We start from the raw sequence: 14,928 nt of genomic DNA, 5'->3' as shown, positions 1-14,928 counted from the left end.
CCCTTCACGCTCCCCACCTCAGGGCCGGCCGCCCCATCCCCACCAGGGGCACCCCGCGAGGAGTGATGCCCGCAAGGCCCCAAACCCTCACGGCTCCCACCCGAGGCCTCCGCGCGCGGTGCTGCCGGGGATCCGGCCCCTTCCTCCTCCTCCTTCTCCTCCTCCCCGCGCTGCTCGGGGCCCGCCCCACCGACCGCGCCGCTCCGGGCCTCACCTCCCGCCGCTCCCCTGCAGCCCCCCGCCGGCCCCGGGGCCCCGCCGCGGCCCTGCCGCCCCCGGCTCTCCTCACCCCGGCCCCCGCCGCCTCCTTTGTTGCTGCCGGAGGCCGGCGGCAGAGCACGGGCGCAGCGGAAGCTCCGGGCCCAGTTCCGGCCGCCTCCTCCCGCTGCCCGCCTCCCTCACAGCCTCCCCCGGCCTGGGGCGGAGCGGGGAGGGCCCGCGGGAAGGGCCGGCCTCCGGGCCCGACCCCTCAGCCTGAGGGGGGGGACGCGGCGCTGCCCCTCGGCCCTCAGGGCGAGGAGCTGCCCCCCGGGGGGCTGAGGAGGCTGTGGGGGTGAAGCAGCCCGGGGGGAGCAGAGTCACGTCAAAACATTTCAGCCAGTTGTCAGAGCTTCGGAGGCTCTGCTGGCTCTGAGGAGCGATTTACCGTTAATTAATAATTAATCCACTGTCAGCCCCCAAGCCAAACACACGATCTTCCCCCCTCCCCCCCCCCCAGCCCACCTCCTCCACAGACGGGGGGCGTTTGATGCCTCCCAGCCCTGCTTGTTAACATCCCGCCCCGCCGCAGGAACTGCCCCCGGAGGAGGCTGCGGGGGGAGCGGACAGACACACGGCCAGACAGACACACAGACAGGCGGAGGTGCCGCAGCACCGCCGGCAGCCTCGGGCCCCACAGCGCAGCGAGCCCCCAGCCCCACGGCCCCCGAGCATGTTGCGGCTGAGCGGCCCCATCCTGCTGGTGCTGGGGGTGGCGGTGCTGGGCAGAGCCGTCCCGGCGGCAGGTAAGGGGCCGCCGCTACCGAGAGGAACCGGGAGGGGTTCGGGGGCGTGAGGCTGTGGGGCCGGCGGCAGAGACCGGCGGGGGATGGCGCCTCCTCAGGCGCTGCCGCCCCGGTGCTTGTGGAGATGCTGGGGCAGCCCGGGCTGAGGGAGCTGAGGGGGGCTGAGGGGTGCGCTGCCTGAGCTAAAAGCTCTAAAATTATTCCTGCTCCCTGTGCTGGCACCCGCGCAGCCTCCTACTAGAGGGGGAAAAAGGTAGAAGGAAGCCCAGCAGAGGACGAGGTGATGCCTTGCTCCACTGGGTGACCTTGGGTTAGCCGCTTAATCTCCGGCTGCTGCAGTCACTGGGCTTCAGGGTGGCCCTGGCTGGCGAAGTACCGTGATAACAGCCTCCAAGGACAAGTGCCAGATAAGCATGAGGCAGCTGACTCTTTTTTTTTTTTTTTCCCCAAGTATTGCTGAGATGAAGTGGAAGGTAGCCTGAATCTTCTAGAGACCTGAAATGTCTCAGCACTGGATTTCATCAAATCGCACATGTTTCTCTGTGAACTCAAAAAACCCTGAACTCAGGGCAGTTCCCTGTGTTGTGAAATGGGAACAGAGGACTTCTCGTTTGGACACTAATGTGAAAATTACTTTCCACAGTTCTTTTCCAGATTTGTCCAGCACCTGTGATCTGTGGAATGAAATGAGGATGCTAATGGGATGCTTTGGGTTTCTTTTCATACCACCCCATCCAGACTGGTGCAGGAAGTTCAATACAGGGGTTAGCTAACCTCAGTGCTCCCCCCTGCCTAAAAAGAAGAAAAAACAAACACAAACAAAAATGCATTACGGGCAATGGGTGAAAAAGTCCAACTAATGGAGCTCGAAGCTCCAGTCCTCTGTGAGCAATGTCATAGCTGCTGAAGGTGAGGAACCTTTGGGGCAGGAACCCCAGCCCCAAAGCTGCATTGCTCCGCCCAGCATTGCCCCCTTGCTCACCACAAGAGAGGCAGGCAGAGCAGGGACACAGGCTTGGGAACAGTGGCAAACCACCGCATCCTGTCCCCAGCTCAGCCGTAACTCACAGCTTGCAGTGTTTTATTTTGCTTTAACACATGCAGGTCATTTAATCTTGTTGCACTGCTACTTTTTAACCCACAGAAGTACAAAAATGCTTTCCCAGTGCTGAGACCTGGGGATACATGTGAAAACTGAATGTATCCTTTCCACACGCCAAAGCTCACCTGCTTCTGCCCACTGCAGTACCTGTAAGAGCTGAAGTGCCTTGGGTAACCTAGCAGGGAAGGTGAGGGTGAGCGATTCAGAGCAGCAGGGTGGGTCAGCATCACGGGTTCTGTGCCTTGCTGCTTCCAGTCTGGGAAATCAAGAAGTGAGAAAGTTTATTTTTTAGCATTTACAGCTTTCAATACTCAAGTTTTGTTTACATTGGGATTTTTGGCCCTTTCCTAGATGGGGAAATCAGTGGTGGATCATAGAGAAGCAACTGGTCCTGAGGTTTTTCCATTCCTTAGGAGTAAGGTGGGAGGAGACCTGTGGGTCAATAGAGCAGGCAGAAGGAAACTGTGGGATGAAATCTTACCTGGATTTGAAAGTTCATGATTTTCAAAGTTTTGCTGAGTGAGAGATTTCTTAAGGCTAGCTGGTAACTTTTGTTTTCTGTAGCTGCAGAGGACTCTTCTGCGTCCTCACCTTTGACTTCCTTACTCTGCTCCTCACTAACGCTGCAGAAATCAAAAAGATGTGAAAGGGACATTATTGAAAAGTTCTGCTTTCACCTTCACTTGCATTTGTGCTTGTGACAGTTGTGTTTAATTAGAAATTAATTGGAACAACCAGGATTAGAGCTGAGCCTGGCCTTCTTTCAATAACTGGAAGTTCAGTGACTGCGTTGTCAGGATCATTACTGCACCTTCAGCCAGAGCCCAGCTCTGCCCATAAAAAACCTCATCAAAGTTTTGGTGATCTAATCCAAGACTCCTTTCTGCTATTGACACTTCTAGGACCCATTCTAACAGTTTGTTTAACATTTAAATGTGCATATATATGTGCAACTGTTTCTGTTCCAGGTTGTTGAATGGAAAAAAAAAAAAAAAAGTAAAGTTTTAGAATAATGCTGTTGTGAGTCACGTACCTACAGCTGGCTAATTAAAATGTGTATTGCATGTTACTTATTTATTTACAACAAGTTTTGTTTTGTTTTTCCCTCCTCATTTCCACAGAGGAGTATGATCTGGAAATAACCAACAATGGTCCCATCACAACAGGAGCTCAAGCCACTGTTCACGCCACTCTAAGGATTAAGAACAACAGCCTTGCGTCAAACTTGTATCACTTTAACTGGATTTATGCTCCTCTGATTCTGATAGACAAATCCGAGCGGCAGTTGAATTCCATGATTAATGTGACTGGTGAATTTCCTGGGACTTTTCCTGTGTCTGTGTGGGTCACTCACAGAAACTGTTGGTTATGTCGGCCAGTTGCTAGAAATGTCACTGTGCTTCAGATCACAGGTAAAAGAGCTTTACAACTTCCACATCTTCAGGGATTCAGTACACATCAGAATTGCCACTGCCTTTGCTAGCATCAAAAAAAGCAAAGTCAGACATAAATGTGGCTTCTTCCAACAGGGTTTGATTTGTGTGGCCTTTTACTGAAAGATGGTTTTCCAATGATGCAGCATGGTTAGCCTAATCTCTGATGCAGGGACTGACATGAAATATCACCTGAATGCTTCCTACCACCTCTTCATTCAGGGACTAGCAACCATGTCCCTTCAACCACATGTCCTACTGCTCTACTTAGACCCTCCAAAATAGACCCAGCTGCCAGCTGAAGATAAGGATGTGTGAGGACAAAAGAGCTAACCGTAGGGCACAGCTGAAGTTTTGGGGAATAGCTATTGAGATTTTCCTTTGAGAAACACCGAGCTCAATTGATAAGCCTTTTTAAAAGGATACATGGCATCTTTTCTTGCTTCAGAATTGCTGTCTTGCTGAACGTTTACTTATTCCTTTCCCTCTTTACACTTACGTTCTCATGCCTTAAGCAAAAGGGATAGAAGCTTTCTATAGCTATGGAAGGTAAGATCCCATTTTACCTTTTTGCCTTCCCTGAACAAAAGCACCCACAAAAGCCCAAGGAGGTTGCCAATAATTAATATAAATTACAACTCCAGTGAGTTCTGCATTATCAGCCCTATTTTTATTTGCACATCAACTGGAGAACAGTTAACCAGTTTTAATTAATTTTAACAGGGTGAGAGTCTGTTACTAGTAATTAATATGTCATTAACTTTATAATCTGATTAAGTATATCATCATGATACCTCTTTATTCATAGGTAGAAAGGGTTTGGTTTTGTTTTTTAATCAACTTTTGCTAGTCCTTGGAAACAAACATAGGTATAGGATATCTGGCAGACATGAAAATCTAAATTTTATCCTTTCTATATTCACAATGTGTAGCGCACCTGTAGTTCACAGTAATAAAAAATTAATTCATGGGAAAGTAACTAAAACTTTAAGAACAAACAAAACCAATGAAGGATACACATACTCAAAATGAACATGAAGGAAGCGCATACACAAAACAGCTTGATTCTGAATCCCTTTTTCTAAACACTTGACATTAATCCCAGTTCTTTTAAAATCAATAGTAAACATTGTTATTGATCTCAATCAGTCCAGGATTCTTCCTCTCAGTCCTACTAGAAGCTTCATGTTGACCTTTTGTATAACCTTGATGAAGTCAGTTAACCTCCCAGCAGACTAACACATTCAAAATATACTTACTTGTCTGGACTGGGGCACAGAAAAACCTATGCCATGTATTTCAAATATCATTTTGACAGTCACATAGAGCATACTATGAAAATTATATACACTGACATTCTTTGTCTGCCTTATTTTTCTGCAGAATTTATCACAGGGAATCTTACCATCGCGCAGATAGAAGACAGTAGATTCATCAGGCATGGTTCTAGCTCCTCCACAGGTGCTGTGACCCGGATTTCTTTCTGTCTTCATGATCCAAGTGACTACTTCAAGTCAGCAAGATTTGTCTACAACTGGGATTTTGGAGATGGGTAGGTGTGGTTACTTTGCTTGCTTTAATGACTATTCAAAATGCCTCTGATTCAGCTGCTCATCTAGAGAGAGATCCTGATTAAATTATAGGACAAAACATGTACCTTTACCCATTGGTACACCCGTAAGCCACTTTACAGTAGGGAGGAAGAGATATGTTCAGTTATATTCTTCCTTTTGAGTACAAATGTATGTCCAATGCAAATGAGTATGCAAACAGAAATGTAAGATTTAATTTTTGAATACTACATTTTTTTCTTTCTTCCTTTCTTTATTTTTAAAATCTTTATCTTTTCCTCTTAGTGTCTCAGTTAGCCTACAGTCCACCTGTTATAAAGGTAGCTTTCATGTTTCACTATTTGTATTCCATTCTGTGAATTCCTTTAGCACTATCCTTAATTTTATTGATTAAAAGTGTGTAAATACACTGGGTCTGATACTGATGTGGTTTTATCAGTTTTACGCCAATGTAATGCCACAGGTGTTAATCCTCATAAAGGAGAATTAATCCATGATCATAAAGGAGAAATAGAATCACAGCTGAATGTAGCAGTGGCTATTAAAGAAAATAATTTAACACTTACTGCATTTAAACTTAAATAAGAAATGTGCAAGTACTTGATAAAAAACAATTTTGATTCTGTATCTTTTCACGCTGCACGCAGAGTTTATCAGATTACCAAGGAACCCTTTGTCTACTGCAACTACTCCACCATGGGGAATCGCACAGTACATCTGAAAGTCATAGCTGAATGGGAGCAAATTGGAAGCATCATACATGAAAAGGAAACTATGCAGAAAACTGGTGATTTTACCACTTCTTTGGAGCTGTTAGGTAAAAATAAAACATTTTATTCAAAACAGGATTTACTGTATATGTAATGATACAATCTAGGTGGTGGGTTTGTAATGTGATACAGCTTGGGCGTTGGTTTTCAATATTAAGAGTTTTCATTGTGAAACAGACTTTGTTCTGTTCTAGTTCACAAAAAATATAAAATCTGTTTCTTCTTAATTTATCAAAAGTTTCGCTGTCTTCTGTTACTGTCTTGCATACAACTAGAACTTAAAATAATTTGTTTATAATAATTTATGGAGGATTTGTTCAATTTATGCTGACTATCCCTAAAAAATAAATTAGCTAAAACTAGCATTAGGAAAGTTTCATTGATTTGATCAGCTTTAGGAGTAAATGAACTCATATTAAAAAAAAAAAAAAATAAAGGATTAATGAAGTAGTTAATTATAGCCTAAAAAAATAAATCACAAAACATTCAGAAAACTTACAACAACTCTACTGACAGGTTTATATTTTGGGTGTGATGGAGGTATTATTATTTGTGTACATGATGCAGCTAAAATCTGCATAGTCTGTGAAATCAAAGCATCCATGGAATTCCAGTGAATTTCAAGTTTACATGTCAAGTGTGATGTGCTTTCTTTCTTCCTCTCAGATGCTGTTAAAGGCATTAATGTAGTGGGCTCCAGAGAGACTCATGTAATGGAAAACTTGAATTTATCTCTTCATATCAATGGCACGTAAGTAACAAACACTTCTTTCCCCAGAACACATTATCTAAGTTTTTTTTTCCTCCACTGTTTCCTTAAAAGTCAGTTGCACCCCACAGAACTATTTAAAAAAAAAAAAAAGTTTCCTTTGAAGAAAATACTGTTGAATATTGCTTTTCCTTGACTTAAAGTACTGTGAACTCTAAGAGCCTGACAGAGCCCACAGCTTTACAGAGAAGTAGAACGTTAAAATGTACACCTCCTCAGCAAATCCTCATAGGTAAATGAGGATCTTTACATCGTTGTAAACAGAACGTTAAAAGAGAATGAGACAGATAGTGGAAAAAAACAACATTTTAAATTTCCCTTTTGAATTTTTCTCCTTGACCAATTTCCCCAATGCTAAATTAAACTGTACTCAGAGTCCTGTTGAATAGCAGCAGTTTTTGGCACTTGGGAGTGATGGGTTTGGGGAATAAGTTTGGCAAAGTAAAGGTTGCCACAAGATGAATGAGACAGAGAGGCTCAAAGCAGTAAGGGAAGTTTTTTTTTTAAACAAACAAACAAAAAACAACAAAACTTTTCCTGTATAGGGAAAAGAGAAATGTCGCAGTGTGAATGTGACACAGTGGGAAAAGACCAACTTGGGGAACTAATCATTTACTTCTGTAGGAATGCAGGAGAGCCACGAGCACCCTGATTCTAGCAAGAGCTCTCTCAAGCTGCACTATTTAGAACGCGAGGGAGTTTTTCATATAGCAGAAACATTTCAAATACCATTGAAGCACTCAGAAAAGCTCCTTCGGGGGGGGGGAGGTTATTCTCCAGAAGAGTGACCCTTATTTGTTCTGCTTCAGGGAGCTGTTTGCCCTAATGGTGGATTTCCAAAAACAAACCTAAAAAGAGCAGGGCTGTTAGGAGGGATGTAGGACAGAGGGAGCAGCACCCAGTGCAGTCATTTGCCAAAGACATAAATAGTGCTGATACACAAATGCAGCACAGCTTGCATTCACAAAGTGAACGGCACATTGACAGGACTGGAAGCTGGCGATAGCATACAAGTAAATATGAATAGCTAAAAACCATTACAGGCAAACCTGAGATCCCTAAAAGTGGGCTTGGCTCTAGGATGGGCAATGCTTGCCAGATCTAACCTTTAGCAGTGGGGTGGGACTGCTGTGATAGGAGTTGGTGACAGAAAACCAGTAACAAAGGTTTGAGAGACGTGATCAGAAACAAAGCTAGAAAATGAGCTAAACACAGAACCATGCTGCTTTCTTTAGCAGAGAATATCCTGAGCAGATAAGCAACAAAATGCTAATGCGGTAAAGAAAAGTTCTGTTGTCTGAATCAAAGTCCATAGTGTGTAAGGAGAGTCCAGGCAGAATCAGTTGGAGCAAGGATCTGAAAATGTAAATAAACAGCATCAGCTAGACACAGTGAGAAGACATACAGCCATAAAGTAGACTGCACCTAGATCATTTGATAGCAACTAAAAAGCTTTTTGTTATTGTAAGGGAATAACATAGTCCTTGTAATCTATTTAACTTTCCTGACTTAGTCTGTTGTACTCAGCTTACACTTTTTTGTTTTGTTTTGGTAAATCAGAAGTCTTGGGTGTACTTCAGTACTTCAGTAGCACAAACAGTGATCCCCACTGTGAAAAGAAAAAAGAAAACCAACCTATACTCCCTTAGAAGGGGAAGAAGATTGCTTTTGTCTCTGTTGGAGCAGGACTGTGGGTTTTTCTACACAATGGCCTGCCTATGACCCACACAGGTATCTAGCTCTCAGCTGAAAGGCTTGTTGTTTGCAGAAGCACCACAAAGACCTTTTTCAATTGACAAATGCTATGAACCAAGCGATTGTGTTGTTAATTACTTCTCTATTTGTAGTTAGCATAACAGCTTTGAAAATAATGAAGTTAATCTATTTTATCCAAGTGATTCATCAGCTCCTAACTGGAAATTTTGCAGCTTTTAATTTCTTTTTATGTCATTTCAGCCCACCGCTGTCGTTATGCTGGCTTATAAAGTCTGAGTGCATTCCACTGGAAGGTGAAAAATGCCATCTGGTGGTGATTAATGGCTCCTGCTACAATCTCAGCCATACCTTCAGCGATGCTGGGCAGTATTGCCTCAGCGTCCGAGTAGAGAATGGCGTGACGATGCTGCAGACCTACCATGAAATAAAAGTGTGGCCAACAGGTGAGCTGCAGCCAGCTTGAGCGGCACAGATTCCCAATTGTCTGGGAATCTGACAGTCTCTAACACATCAGGGATTAACTGGCCTGCAGATGAGGTTTCTGGAAACTAGTATGGATCCCCAAAAGCATTGGAAACATGAAGAGAAAGGAAACCCTATAATGTGCCTACTGTAATTGCTCTGAGCTTCTTGTATCCTGCTGAACCCTTAGTCTCAAGAGCATCTTGAAGCTAATGAGTTCCCTGGGAAGACTGAGTTACTTAAATTACATATTTTTCAGTTTAAATAGTCTCTTGCTCTTGTAGTTAGGATAACTGGGAAAACATATGCATCTGTACCACTGTTTTAATATGCAGTCTCAATTCTTCTTTTAGTATTTTTGTTGTTGTTGTTAAGGGTAGATTTTTCTACAACTCCATTTCATTCCATGTTTCTGTTCCCCCTACCAGCAGTCTCTGCTGGCTTCCCCGTGCCTGCTTGCCCCCATATGGGGTCCCTGACTCAGATGAGAAAGTGGTTAGGTAGCCAAATGAAGAGGACCTGACAAGGTGACAGCAGGACTGTGATAATGTAACAGTTCTGCCATCCTACCATGGGCCAGCACTTCTGTAAATACAGGGCAGCTGACACCAGAAGGCACTGGTGTGCACTCAGGGCTAAGAGGCAAAAATTCTTTTTGCTGGAGGCTGCCAGTTATTGTGAAAATGATGCTGATCAAGGTTCCTTCCTATCCACTTGGGGTATCACAGAGGTTCAGACACCCTTGACAGTTAGGGCTAACATATCTAGCTCAGGTGTTTGTTTTTTTTAAGCAGTTTGAACAAAAAGAAAGCAGGGAAAAATAAAAAGAATGACCCTTACAATCCTGTATTCCTACTTCTGTGACTTCAGAAAGACCTGAAGTGAGCTGGGCTGAAAAATCTGTTCCCTGATGCACCCATGGCCTTTGTTCTAAGAAAGTGAAAAGTTCTTCTAAAACATCTATTTCTTCTCACTGTTACCTCTTCTCAGTGTATTGTATCACTCCAGGAATGTCCCCTTGTGCTCTTTCCCAGGGCTCCAGCCAGCTTTCTTTGTCCTGCTCTGCGTCGCTCTGGTTTCAGTGATGGTAGGACTGGTGCTGTACACGACCTTTCGAAGTAACACACAACAGAAAGACCTCGTGGAGGTACTTGGTTACTCTTACTTTGAGCTGAGATAGTAATTAGATACCTCTCAACCATGCCCCTTCTTTCATCCCCAAGCAAACGGAGCAGGGAGGGAGCATTTCCCAGGTATCTGTCTGACTTGGCAAACATTTTAAGCAACAGGCATGCTTCTGTCTTAGGGAGAAATAAAAACATAATTCAAGCTACCAGGGCTGTTATGGGTAGTTAACGATCCCAAGCACCCGCTTGCACTGACGTATGCCTTCCAGAGGATCTATTGAGTGGTTCCATAGAAGAAAACAGAGAGGGGCTAACAAGAAAGGTTGGGTGTGTTACCTTGAAGAGGCGCTAAATGGGGACCCAACATTAGATGTGACCTTCATCTCCCCAGTGCCCTTCCATCTCCCTGGTATAGCTTGTTACATTATCATATTTATAATAAACATGAGCTTCTAAATTAAAGATAGCTTTCCTGGCCCTTTGGAAAATACTTAATACATTTTACATTATGTAGCACTATGCATGATACACCTCTAGGGGGACTGCTGCAAGCCACGTGTCCAGCTGGTAAAAGTCAGAAATCTATTTAAAGTTGGTTGCTGAATGAAACTGGTTGAGGACCAGGTACTACTTCTGGCCCAAACTATTCTCGCTTGTCTTAGTTGAACAGGTAAGACTGGAATTAAAAGTGCTCTCTTCAATGTTCCTTTTCCAGGTAGCTGACTTCGACTTTTCTCCACTGTCCGATAAAAACCTGTCTTCTCATTCGGAGCCAGGCTGTTGCCAAATATGTTGCAGATCATGTTTTCTTCAGTCACCTCAAGAAACTGCCAGGGAGAGTCATGAACTTCTACTTTCTTTTTACAAGCCAGTCAAAATGTACACAGTGTGAAGAACACAATTGCACTTTGGTTACACTAACTCCAAGTTTAACTTTCTCACTTACGGTGAGTTACAAGCCCAGTGCTGCATGAATGATTTATTTTTGCCAATGTGATGAGGTTAACCACTTTGCTAAGTCCAGCACTTGAGTGTTTCATTGTGTGATCCAAAAAACAAAGAGCCTGAAACACAGTAAAAATAGCTTTGTATTTTTAAATTATACGGGTGTATACATTTACAGCTGTAAAAGCATTTTATTCTTATGAAAAAAATATTTTATGTGCAGGTTTGCTAAACTCACTACCTCTTATAATTTCTCTGTTCCTTTTGCTGTCTATTTCAAATAAGATAATGCTTAAAACAAACATACCTCTCTTTCTTATGCCATAAAAAATATTACTGGAAATGCAAGTTATCCAAAAGGCTGCTGAATATACATTTGTTCTAAAAGGGAACCGACTTGTCCAGGTTGGGAAAGGGTTTAGTCTAGGTGCTTCCAATGAAGCAGGATCTCTAATTATGTTGTGTTTTTTCCTCCGTCTTGAAGGAGTCCTTTTCTAAGTTAACGAGATGCTGTGGGACTGCAGTGGCTGCTGACCTGCTCATGGAGAGCTAGCTGCTCACAGGGCTCCTGGGGAATGGCAGCACCTGCCGTGAAAGCCTCCCCATCTCCAGGACTTGAATGCAGTAGTGCACCACTCCAATCTGTTTAGCGTTTTTTTCAGAACATTCGTTCTTCTTTTCTTCCTTACGTTACTATCCAGCTAGCCACCAAAGCTCCACTTTCAAAAATGCAATAACCAGTAGCTCAAAGCTGCTCAGCAAAACAGTCAATTTATAGTCAATGTTCAAGGCTGTTTAAACTTTTTGCCTGATAAAAACTATCTTCCATGATCAGCTTCCTCCTCAGCCAGCTTTTGCCTCCTGCTGTGAAGTATTTCAGAGTACCCTGGAGGCTTTCATGCAGAACTGCATTTGGGGCCATTTCTTTTCTTAAACATGACACTTACATTTTCCCTACCTCTGAGTTAAAGCCTATGGGTATTGTGGACTTGGGGTTTTTCATGTATGCCATAATTTCTCAGGTGCACTGAATGGGAGGGGATTTACCATTAGATTTCAGGGTTTTTATTTCACGCATCCAACTTCTGCATTTCCTTAGAGAAGGCCAGAGTCTCAGTTCATCTGTGAATAGAATTATATAACCTCTGAAGGGCTTTGATAATTAACACATGCAAAATGGATTATCTAAAATAACTGATCCAGTAAATCCAAGGTTTTGTCAAAAAAAGTTCTTTCCAGGGCAGAGCTTATTTTGGCTTTATACGAGAAGATGTATTTATAAGTGAACTTGTTGATTAGGAGTGGTGTCCTTTGTGTTCCTTCTCAGTGCACCAGTGTCAAGCTCTTATCTTCAGTCATATTCAGTCACTGTTAAGAATGTGCCTCTCCTTAGGCTAGCAAAGAAGCTATTGTTCTTAGGAGCTTCAGTTTTATTGCTTATTCCTGAGATAGCAGCCACCTGAGCCATTGCCAAAGGCACGTGACTTGTTCCGGGACATCAGTGTGTTCTTTAAATGGCTACACGGTCCTTGGACACTGGAAATACCAGATTTCCAATATGAAAAACACAACTCGGAGTGACAGTGGCGCTAGACAGACTGCACAGTGGCTCTCTGCACTAGTTTGGGCCTTTTTTTTTTTTTTTTTTTTCAGTTTGGGACTGATGTGTGACACTTCCTGGGATAATACACCTGGAAACAACCCCTTGGCACCCTAAAGAGTCTAGAAGAAGTCCTTCCTCCTCCATATTTCACTCCCAGAAAGGCACTAACTATGAGACAGCAAAGAGTGCCAGTTGTAGGTACCTGAAATGGTGGTAACTTTGGATGGAGGATGAGGATACCCAAAGGCACATGCTCTGCCCAATTTACCATTCATACCTAACTTATGCAAAGGGTCTCATGTGGTATTAGGCTACACACATCACTTTGGGGTTTCTGTGTCTATGTGCTCTCCCCATTATGTCTGAGTTATGGCTGATTGTGACAAATCTCCCACCATCCCACTCTCAGTCAAAAACCAAGGGACATGAGTTAGCGATGTGGCAGGTAAAGTACAGGCCTAAGAAAATCTTCAATTTCTTATGGAAGAAAACAGAGCAAATGCCCTTCAGAAGAACATTGGTTTCCTAAAATGACCAAAGGATGGCAAAGGAGTCAAACTATTCAGAAGAGCAGAAAAGATAAAGGGCTGCAAGGCAGAAAGTCAACACTACCAAATAGTAGAAGATATTACTGGAGAGCAGACAGAAACGAATAGAGGTTAGAAAGAAAGACATCTCTTGCAAAAAAAGAAGCAGTGGAAAAAGTACACATAAAAGGGCATGTCAAGAAGCAAATTAGCCAAGAAAATTTAAACAGCCTTAACAAATTGAGGTGTAAGAATTATTCTCATGAACATGTTCCTGAATCTAAAGTTAAACTGTTTCCTGCACAAAAGACTGATCTGTGGGTTCAATAAATGCCTCTGAAACTGAAGACAAAAGGTAATTGAGCGGTTCAGGATATAGCAAGGAGATTAGTGGAACGTAACGAGGATCAGCAGGAGGATTCATTTTGTTAACCTTAGAAATCAATGACCTGGAAGAAGGAATGTTCAGCAAAACGATGAAACTCACTGATACAAAACAAGAGTCCAGCGAGTACAAAGCCAAGGAGCAATTAAATTCAGGTGATAAGCAAGAGTGGAAGCAGATAAGAAGTTTATGCAACTGAGAATTATTGTCAAGGAAATACATCTGAGGACAAAAATGTCCCAGAAAGGCATAGTATGAATATGTATGGTAAAAGTTAAAAAATAAAAATAAAAAAATGCCGTACTTCTCTAATTTGTCTCATATACACTGGTGCAGTAGATGTGGGGCCCAATTAGCCCTTCATCTTAACAGCAGAGCATAAGGTTCAGTGGCCAACCAGATCAAGGCTGAAATCTGTCTTTCTGGAAAGCAGATTATGCAGCCCAAGCTGTGGCAACATTTTGAATTCACAAGACCTCTATAGCGTTTGCTGGATGCTGTAGGAACAGCAATTGTTTCAGCAAGAGGAGGGTGAAAAAAATCATATTTAAATGCTCAGCATTATTATTAGATAATCAGCCAACACTTCACCTTGATTTTGGAGAGCCAGTGCCAGTTTCCGTGGAAACTGAAGTGCTATCCTGCAGCTGTCACAAAACTGTTCAATCCTGCAGACCTCAACTCTGACAGCTCACTAAGCACTACAAACGGGGATTTTTATATTGAAGACACCAACATGGGGAACACAGAAGCTCCAGAAACTTATTTCTGAGCTGGGTATGCTCAATTGCCAGCATGTGCAATTCCTACAGCAGTGTGCACAAGCAGAGCAGTTGCAATATAGTTTTTTTGGGGTAGAAAATGCCACAGTTGCACAACTGACAACTCCAAGAGCAAATTACACTGGAGCACTAGCAGAAAGCTTCTGTGGTCCCAGGGCTACCCCAGCCAAATGCATTTACTTGCAGTGGTCTCGGGAGACAGGGAAGTGCCATTATCACCATTTACAGGAGGCTAAAGGGAGCTGTACAGAGATACAGAGCTTGCTGCACAGTGCCAAGCAAGGCAGCTGTAGACGCCTGTCTAAAATCCATGATTAAAAAGCTGCAGATCCACCGCGTCCACCTGCCCAGCCCTGCTTCTTGTGCAGCCCGAGGGCGCGCTGCGCAGCAGGGGGCTCCCCACGCACAGCAATCGCGCTCCACCAGGGCAGCGGGAGCTGCTGCCGGAGGCTCCAGTGATGATTTTTATGAGCTCCTCACTGTGGCATGCAAGCTGAATGCACAACCAGGTTCGATAAAACAACTCGAGTTGTTTGCAAGACAAATACCGCAGGTTTGGGTGCCACCCCGAGCAGCTATGCAAAATGACTCGGTGTCGGTCCCTACGCAAATAGACTCTTGCCCCACACGGGGTGAGCTCTGTGGCTCTGGCTGGAAGCGGGTGGACGGATGGATTGAGCAAGCTATGCAGGCTGTAACACTCGTGGGAGAGGGCTTTCTGTAGCTTACTCA

The 14,928-nt window shown here is 43.9% G+C and overlaps 2 protein-coding genes and 1 long non-coding RNA gene across 13 annotated transcripts in view; 1 reads left to right on the top strand and 2 right to left on the bottom strand.

Moving 5' to 3' along the window:
* TRRAP (transformation/transcription domain associated protein) overlaps positions 1–426 on the bottom strand; it is a 92,069-nt gene extending 91,643 nt beyond the window's left edge. For 8 of the 11 annotated variants that reach the window (XM_068698822.1, XM_068698829.1, XM_068698827.1 and 5 more), the window contains exon 1: positions 215–368. The gene's annotated coding sequence lies outside the window, so the exon portion shown is untranslated. Of the gene's footprint in view, positions 1–17; positions 79–100; positions 135–214 lie in introns of those variants that run through there. The other 3 variants (XM_068698824.1, XM_068698826.1, XM_068698825.1) reach the window with 3 other exon arrangements.
* A 144-nt stretch (positions 427–570) lies between these two features.
* TMEM130 (transmembrane protein 130) lies at positions 571–13,717 on the top strand. The gene is made up of 8 exons (XM_068698835.1): positions 571–1,004; positions 3,228–3,518; positions 4,923–5,091; positions 5,758–5,927; positions 6,547–6,631; positions 8,606–8,808; positions 9,862–9,974; positions 10,670–13,717. The coding sequence occupies exons 1-8, from the start codon at positions 932–934 to the stop codon at positions 10,844–10,846; spliced, it is 1,281 nt and encodes a 426-aa protein (XP_068554936.1). The 5' UTR covers positions 571–931; the 3' UTR covers positions 10,847–13,717.
* Positions 1,028–3,084, bottom strand: LOC137864602 (uncharacterized). The gene is made up of 3 exons (XR_011101568.1): positions 2,588–3,084; positions 2,232–2,362; positions 1,028–1,796 (listed from the first exon to the last, which is right to left on the bottom strand). It is a non-coding gene; the product is annotated as an uncharacterized lncRNA (long non-coding RNA).
* Positions 13,718–14,928: the final 1,211 nt, after the last annotated feature.

Source organism: Anas acuta, chromosome 15, assembly GCF_963932015.1.
Source record: "Anas acuta chromosome 15, bAnaAcu1.1, whole genome shotgun sequence".
Classification (NCBI taxonomy): Eukaryota; Metazoa; Chordata; class Aves; order Anseriformes; family Anatidae; genus Anas; species Anas acuta.
The sequence above is the reverse complement of the archived record's forward strand: the minus strand, read 5'-3'. Positions and strand labels throughout refer to the sequence as shown.